The sequence below is a fragment of the Sinocyclocheilus anshuiensis genome, unplaced genomic scaffold (assembly GCF_001515605.1).
Source record: "Sinocyclocheilus anshuiensis isolate Anshui unplaced genomic scaffold, SAMN03320099.WGS_v1.1 scaffold2317, whole genome shotgun sequence".
Classification (NCBI taxonomy): Eukaryota; Metazoa; Chordata; class Actinopteri; order Cypriniformes; family Cyprinidae; genus Sinocyclocheilus; species Sinocyclocheilus anshuiensis.
The window spans coordinates 102,884-111,461 of record NW_015551126.1 but is presented as its reverse complement, the minus strand read 5'-3'; the positions used below and the strand labels follow the sequence as shown (position 1 = coordinate 111,461).

General features: G+C 35.7%; 1 protein-coding gene across 1 annotated transcript in view; it reads left to right on the top strand.

The window, feature by feature from the left end:
• The window catches only part of LOC107663171 (WD repeat-containing protein 18-like), a 9,793-nt gene extending 3,529 nt beyond the window's left edge, over positions 1 to 6,264 (top strand). The window contains exons 2-3 of the mRNA XM_016453344.1: positions 2,484 to 2,552; positions 5,785 to 6,264. Of these exons, the coding sequence (XP_016308830.1) occupies positions 2,484 to 2,552; positions 5,785 to 5,913 (198 nt within the window). The 3' untranslated portion in view covers positions 5,914 to 6,264. The remainder of the gene's footprint in view (positions 1 to 2,483; positions 2,553 to 5,784) is intronic.
• Positions 6,265 to 8,578: the final 2,314 nt, after the last annotated feature.

Below are 8,578 nucleotides of genomic sequence, written 5' to 3'. Positions count from 1 at the left end.
TTGTCCATTGTTAGATGCTAGTTTAATAATGCTATGGCATATGTAGAAATGTATGTAAGCCAAGATTTTAAAAAAGAGCTTTAAAAGTATTATGTATAGGCTAACATTTTGTCACACCACGGGTGTAGCCATCATTTCAGAAGTGACAGAAATGTCAAATACAATAATTTTATGTAGGCCTATGAATGTATTATTTTATATATGAATGTTCATATTTTTTCCTAATGGTAATTTTATGATTGTTTTATATAGGCATACCAGTTCACTACGTAGCCATCATTTCAGAAGTGACAGAAATGTCAAATACAATAATTTTATGTAGGCCTATGTATGTATTATTTTATTTTATTTTATTCTTTTCTTATCTCTTACTTTGAATTTGCTATAAGAAATCAAATACACTGCTGGACAATAATCAATCATTTGTAATCTATATTTTTGGTATATGGCAATTTTGAATTTATGAATTTCAATTTTCTGCACAGAATAAGGTAGAAAATATACTTTATAGTAACTGTACTGTAATGATGTCAATTAGCACTGCATCATTCATAAATGTTATTTATTTATTTTGTTTATTGTCTTAACGTTTCAGTTCATTCTGCTTTTTATTCAGTTTAGCTGCAGATATAGCCTGGCACGTCTTAAGTTCTATGAGTGCGAGATCACTTCTCTTTCAGTGCGAAAACTTCTTTATCTCATTTTCATAAAATAAAATGCTATAGTATTTAACTTTTCCTCTCCATCGGCGAATGATGATTCTGAAAGAAAACGCGCCCGATGTCTGTTTGCTATAGCAACGAACGCTACTTTCATGCATCTGATTATCAGATAAACCTCGCACTCTTATTTCAAGGTTGTTGTTAATACAAGCTTTTATGGTTGCGGTTGCCAGATTTTAAGAGTGTAAATACCCCAATCAGTCCCTTTTTCTTGCCCAGTGGTTTACTTGATCTTCCCAACCTGGCAACCATGCGCATGTGCTGTCTCTATGTTATGGAAAAAGTTGGAGTTTAGCAACAGCATTCTGTGGTGGAAAAAGTGGTTGTGGAAATGACATTTTAAACGTTTTCAAAATAAAATGGCAGACTCCTAAGGCTAATTCCAAAGATTGAACTTTATGTATCCTACTTTTAATAAAACTTTGTTGCGGTGGAAATAATGTACAGTTGAGGGATTTCCACACAACAAACAATAACTATTGAAATAGTTTTTCACTCTTTAATTTATACTTCATGTTAAATAGGAAAAATAAATGTTGAAAGCATAGCAAGACAAGTTTTAATGTGATTAACACAGACACACACACATGTATATACAGTGGGTTTGAAGGGGGTCTGAATACTTTCCGTACCCACTGTATACATATACAAATAAATTATTTTTTTGATTGAGGATTTTGGTTGAATTTTTAATGTTTTTGCAAGAAGTCTCTTATGTAACCTAGGCTACTTTGATTTTAAATAAAACCGTAATATTGTGAAATAGTCTCATAATTTAAAGTAACGGTTTTCCATATATATATATATATATTTATTTTTTTTTTTTTTAAATGTAACTTATTCCTGTGATGTAAAGCTGAGTTTTCAGCATCATTACTCCAGTCTTCAGTGTCACATGATACTACAGAAATCATTTGAATATGCTGATTTGCTGCTCAGGAAACATTTATTTTGTATTATTCTTTTTTATTATCAGTGTTAAAACAGTTGTGCCACTTAGTGTTTTTTGTGGAAACCATGGTTCATTTTTTCAGGATTTTTGATTGAAAGTTCAAAGGAACAGCTTTTATTTGAAACAGCAATCTTTTGTAACATTATAAATGTCTTTATTGTCACTTTTGATCAATGGTGTTGATTGCTTAAAAGTATTTCTTTAAAAAAAAAAAAGCCCATTATTTTGAACTGTAGTGTAAGCAAAGCCTCAACATTAAGAAAATTATATACCATGAGTACAATATTTCACATTTGTGAGTGTATGTTGGTGTTTTTGTGAACACAATCAAACTACTGTGCTGGGCAGCAGCACCTGCTTTGCTCATCTTTCTGTGAAATCAGCAGCTTTACTGTATCCATCGAGGCAGGAACAGTAATTTCCCACAGACGGGCACTGATGGTTTGTAAATCAGCAGAGTAAGATGGTAGGATCTGGGAAGGGCTGTTAAAAAGACATTGACCTTGCTGAGATTTTCATTGTCAGCCTTAATAATCTCGTTGGACCGTTGGAAAAACGTCATCCCCTCCACAAACTCCCAGCCACTTACTCACTGTCAGTAGTGATCAGCCTGCAGGAGACAGCCATGATTAGACCTTGTTTGTAATCGACCCTCTCACAGTTGGCATAGCCTCTTCAGGACACTTGTGTCCCGGGAAATGCTTACACACAAACACCTTATATTGGCACAATCGATCATTATTGTAGCTTAACATATGATTATGTTGTTGTTTAAAGTGTTAAACAACTTTGTCTTTTCACACTCTCAGGAGCCGGAGGGGACGTATTTGGAGAAGGCAGATGAGCTCTACTCTCTGATGTGTGCTGTCACAGACAAGGTAAGCAGGGAAGTTCACCGCTGCTGTCGGGATTCAATTACTGTGAGCTGAAGTTTAGCAAGGCTTTCAAGGCGGAGATGGTTTGTAGCCTGCTGGCTTTGATTTTTCTGATGATCAGCGCGAAGAGAGCGGAGAAGGAGCACTTGTCACGACTCACGAGTAGTGTGGACTAGTGCTCAGCCAGGCAGAGTAATCAACACATAATTGTCATTTTTAGATGGCTAATAACTGTTAGCTAATAAGATGGCTTTATGAATTGTGATAAAATGTTTAAATTAAATATTCAGCAAATTACTGTTTGTTAATTTGGTATAATAAGGGATGCACCCATACTGAATTCTGAATTTCGATACCAATAGCCAATTATTCAGAATACTGATAGTTGGGTTTTCTTAAAGGGGACATCAGATGCCCATTTTCCTCCACCCCTCTCCAATATATCCATATATGGTTCAGAGGTGGTCTTATTCAAATAGCTAGCTATCTATGTACAAACCGGCTACAATTTCATACAGCTCGCTGGATGACACAGTTTCAGACTCAGACAGCAAATAACAAACTGGCTGCATGTTTTCTTTATATTATATTATTTTATAATATACTTTAATATAAAAGTGAAAATTAAATCAAATAAAAACTGAAATGTTTGCAAACAACTCAGTTGCACATAAGGTAGTGTTAAAAACTTGCCTTCATGTCAGATTAGTTGAAATGTACATACAGTATATTAACAGTAAATAAGCTTTTACTGAGAACACTGAGAACACTGAATAACTTCCTGAGGTAAATGCAATGTTAAGTGACATTGATCACATGCTGGTTTATTGACGTCTTTCCGTGGTTGAAATACATACATTACCGTCTGATGTTGATTCATGTTTATTTTGGTGCTGTAACTAGTAGTAAAGTGGAAAGGACTCGTGCTTCTAAAGCGCTACAGCGATCTGTCACACCACATTTATGAGCGTTAAAACAGCATGTATTGTTTGAATTTTGTGATAAAGTTGACAGAATTAGAGCATTAAGACTTTGTCTCTTGTAATAAAGCACAAAGCTCTTTGCAATTACTGGACAGGAGGTGCACTAGAAATAATGTTTGGTGAAGGGAAAAACCATGGACCTGGCAACCCTGGCTTGAACCCCTTTCCAATAGAACTGCACGTTTTATTTAAGGAGATTGCGTTAATGTGTTTTTATTGCATTAACTTCAATAGCCCTAAATTCAGCTGTTTTTAAACAATAGTGCAGATAATTACTTTTATTGGCCGATACGGGTTATTGGCTGATGAATTGGTGCATCCCTAATAATATGTGGTCTTTAAGGCAACCAAAGCATTTTTCAGACTGAACTTAATTTTTGATGTGATCTAGCTTACGGCTTGAATGATAAAATGAGCAAATATCACATAGACTTACATTCAGTGAGGAATGAATGAATGAATTCATAATGTGAGAACAGACAGCAGAGTGTTAGGTATGGGTTTCCTGGGACAAGTCAATTATACAAAATATTTGACCGCAACATGCTGTGATTTACAGAGGTGATCGATACAATACTACAATCTTTCATATAGAGCATCTCACTCACTTCGTCCTGCAGGAAATGAGCCACTTGCACACATCTGTCAGAGTCTCCGCTGATTTACACCGCTGATAGAGCAGCTCCACTGGGCCGCTCGTATCCCAGAGTTCAGACTCTCTCCACGGGATGTTGAAAGTGTATTTGAGAGCCAGCGGAGGAGAACGCTATCAGACTGGGCTTGAAGCTGAACTGATTATCAGATAAAGCCTAAGAGTTTATTTTCTTTCAGCTCAAGCCTTTAGAGTAGAGTATTTTCATTCTACTGAAATTGTGAGACCAAATTGCTGTATTCTTGGTTTTATGGGCCTCCTTAATTAAGAGGGGGGGGTCTTTATATTTGCGGCCTATTGAACATCAGTTGTTCAGAGAATTAAATACAGGCAAAGCACAAGCTGCGTACCTTATAACTCTGTCCAAATACATTATTTTAGCCTCTTTAAAATGTGAAAGTACAGTGAGGCCAGATGGTCCCCACTGTCCCGTCCATCTGGAGGGACCGACGGGTGTTTTGGAGTTTGTTGCCGTTATCCGTCTCCGAATGTGTTTAGGTCACCATAGAGGTTGTTCCCGCTTCCTCATGGATCTCCTGATGCTTTTAAAATGAGTCCGGCTCTGGCAGGACTATTAAGTGGATTAGTTTCACCCACTCAAAAGGGAGTTAGATCCTGCCGGCGAGCTCAGAGCCTGCTGTGTTTATTCAGGAGATGTATGTAAATAGATATATAACTGGAGAGCAAGAGATTTTATTTTTACCCTCCCTCCCTCATGAATTAATCTGGGGGAAATGTGCATCGCTGTCACCCGCCGTTTGCCTGCCTGGAGGAATCGAGCACAAAGGGAATGTCAATAATTTCTCCGCTAGATTAGGGATGTTCTAAAATGGGATTTGATGACCTCAGCGAAAATCTATGATGGGTCTTGAATTCTTAGGCCCAGGTGCAGGTTTTTTTTTTTCTCACCGCCTCATATACACAGTTCATCTTCTAGCTTATATATGATGGTAATTTAGCTCTTTTAGATTAAAGGAATGTTCCAGGTTCAGTACAAGTTAAGCGAAATCGACTTCTGGGATATTTTGTCGATAACATCAGAAAACAATTAGAAAGATTACCAAAAGATTACCAACAATTGCCAACTTTTTTAAAACAAACATAAATAATATAATGATAATACTTCACCATTTATTATATATATATATATATATATATATATCATAGCATATATCATAGCATAGCATATCATAGCATATATCATATGAAATAATGGGCTGTGGTCACTTCAGTCAGAAAATAAAATAATACTTCACTATTTATTATAATAATACAATATTATATAATAATGAGCTGTTGTTGCCCCAGTCACAAATATAAAGGTCACCTCACGTTAATGTCTGTGTTAATGTCAGTTTGTCCAGTAGTGTTATTGGCATTTGTACAATACTATGTTTAAATCTATTCATTCTGAAGATTGTTGCATCATGTACAAAATAATATCCGTCCCAACAATGACTGAAAAAAAGAATCTATTAAAGTGCTACTCCTGTAATCGTGAACAACTGGAAAGTTCATGTGAAAGTCATGAAGATTCCAGTGTGGGAACTCTGTGTCTGTCAAAGAGCTATGTGATAAGTGTGTTTGTGTTCTCTGTCAGAGTGTGTTTGGTGATGGGGAGAACACTAAGGTACGAGTGTCTGAACTGGAGGAGGAGGTGAAGACCCTGAAGAAGATCAATAAAGATCTGTATGAGTTCTCCACTCAACTCCTGACCAAACCCAACTAGAAGAGCTTTCAGAAGTCCTCTGTCGGAACAGTCGGATCAGTACGAGAACAACGGGAGAGAGAAATGCATAAAATGGACTGAAAAGTACCAACTATTCTTTCCTGCCCTAGTTTTGTGTCTTAAGGGCAGGTTTTTTTTAAGATCCATCTCAACACAAGCTCAAGGACCGGAGGTATATTTGTAGTATGTGCTGCCATTTACTTTTTTTTTTTAATTAGTACTGTTATTGTAGTCCTAAACTTTAAGTATTTGCTGTTTATGTTACAACATTTTTTCTGTACACTTTATTAAAAAGAAAAGATTCCAAAAAATAAATAAATAAATCACCAGTGTGACCTTTGAATCATTTTTCAGCCTCTTTATTAGGTTTCAAAAAAGTAGCCTTTCCAACCAGCACGTATAAGGCACAGAAAATAAACCGAAATAGAGTCTGAATTACCTACATACAGTAGAGGACATTTTTTTTCTCATTGTCATTCTCTTTCAGTTTCTTTTTTGTATAAAATATTAATAAAAGACATTTAGGCGATGCATCTGCCACAAAATTCAAGATTTGTTTTTTTACTTATTTATTTATTGTTACAAACCTTTGTGTACTTGACTTTTGGAAATTTGGAAATTATATACTGATAATTTGATAGATAACTGCAGTATTTCTCCGTTTTGGTGTGCTTTGTAAAATGTAAATCACATAATGAATATAATAATGTTCCATAACACAGTTGAACAGAAAGACAAATGAAGAATTTTCTCACAAATAGCAAGTATTTATTTATTTGTTACTAAACTTGAAGTGCTATTTTAGTTCACCGTGTCACGTAAATTTGGAAATTATGTACTTATTGGATAGGTAACTGCAGTATCTCTCAGTTTTGGTGTGCTCTGTAAAATGTAAATCACACAATAAACATATAATAATATTCCCTAACATTTTTAAGGAGAAAACTGAGCATAACAGGGTTGAACACAAATCCAAATTAAGAACTCTTACAAATTGTAGTTATTTATTTATGTATTGTTACTAACCTTTAAGTGCAACTTCACTTCAACTCTGTCACTGTAAATTTGGAAATTAGATACTTATAGTTTGATAGATAACTGCAGTATTGCTCAGTTTTGGTGTGCTTAGAAAAATGTAAATCACACATTAATATATAAAAATATCCAATAATTTCTCTTATTTTTCATGGGGAAAAAGTCAGAGCTTTACAGGGTTTAACAGAGAGATAAATTAAAACAAGCATTTAAAAAAAACATTTTGAATAAAATTAAAAAAATAAAACTAAACTAAACAATGTCAACGTTTACAGTAGTATTCTGTTAAGTTTATCAGTATTAAGTGATGGAGAATTCAAACCCTCGGAGGGTCTTTGTGATCTTTGCTCTGAACTTCAACCTCAAACATGAGGTCCTTCTCAGTGAGTCTGCAGCGTCCTGCTGTACATCCAGCAGCTGTCAGCAAAGTTATTGTCTTGTACTTGAAGCTGGCTAGAAAGATCAGATTAGTCGTGTGTTCATATAGACTCACACCGTGTACTTGTTGCAATGACACTTTCGATCTGGCTTCCTCCACGTGTGCCTCTCTTCTGCTTTGCAGTGCAGCCTAAAACTTTGCACCTTTCCCCTGCACAGCGGCTTATTTTCCATCCCTTGTTACAGGAGAGTAAAGCTGCCCTCGCTGTGACCCTTGCAGACGTCTCCCAGGATTTAACATTCTGGAAACATCAACAGAATCTTAAAGAGGAAATATTCTAGCCTTTAAAAACTTAAAATAAATCAACAAGAAAGGAATGGGAAAAAGTCATCAGCATTCCAGCGGCATGCTGTTGTGAATGCAGAGAATGCTTGATTTCTGTCTAGTTAACTCAATTAGACTTTGTGATGCAGATAAGACCCATCTGAGTATCATCGTCTTAGGATGGAGCGACAGACAGAAAGAACCACTGATAACAATTACAACTACCTCTCAGCACTTCCTCTTTGAAGTTACTTCAGCTGTTCCTGCTAACAAGAGGGAGAAACAGTTCCTTACCCACACACACACACACATACGCTCCAATCATCGTGTGGAAACTCATTCCTTCACCTTGACAGACTCATTCTGTAGCCCTCAGCTGCGGGAAGCATTGAAAGCAGGTGGTTCATGGAGGAACAGCTTCTTAAGAGCTTACGTTGTTGCAGTGGTTGATAAGGAAAGGTGTGCTTTGAGTGTGTGATGCGAAACACTTGCTCCCTCAGCACTGTGTGTTCCTTTAAAGGAAAAGTTCAGGCAAAAATGAAAGTTTGTTGCAAACCTGAATGAGTTTCTTTCTTCTGTTGAACACAAAAGAAGATATTTTGAAGAATGTTGACTTCCATAGGATTTATCCATATGTCAGTGGGGACCCAAAATAAACTCTTAAAACACACTTTTTTTCCTCTCTCACACAAGTTTTGTCTGCAAACAATGTCCAACATGAGGAAATGTTATTTTTCTGAAATTGAATGCACATTTCAACCACATTATTGTAATTTCCATGACATATCAAGTGATGTAATCCTGTGGTAGAAATTATGTATAAATATTATGACATAATATAAAAATTATGTATAAATATAAATATTTTTTGAATACAATTGGATACTCATTTGCCGTGTTAATATTGATTTATTCCAAAAAATATAT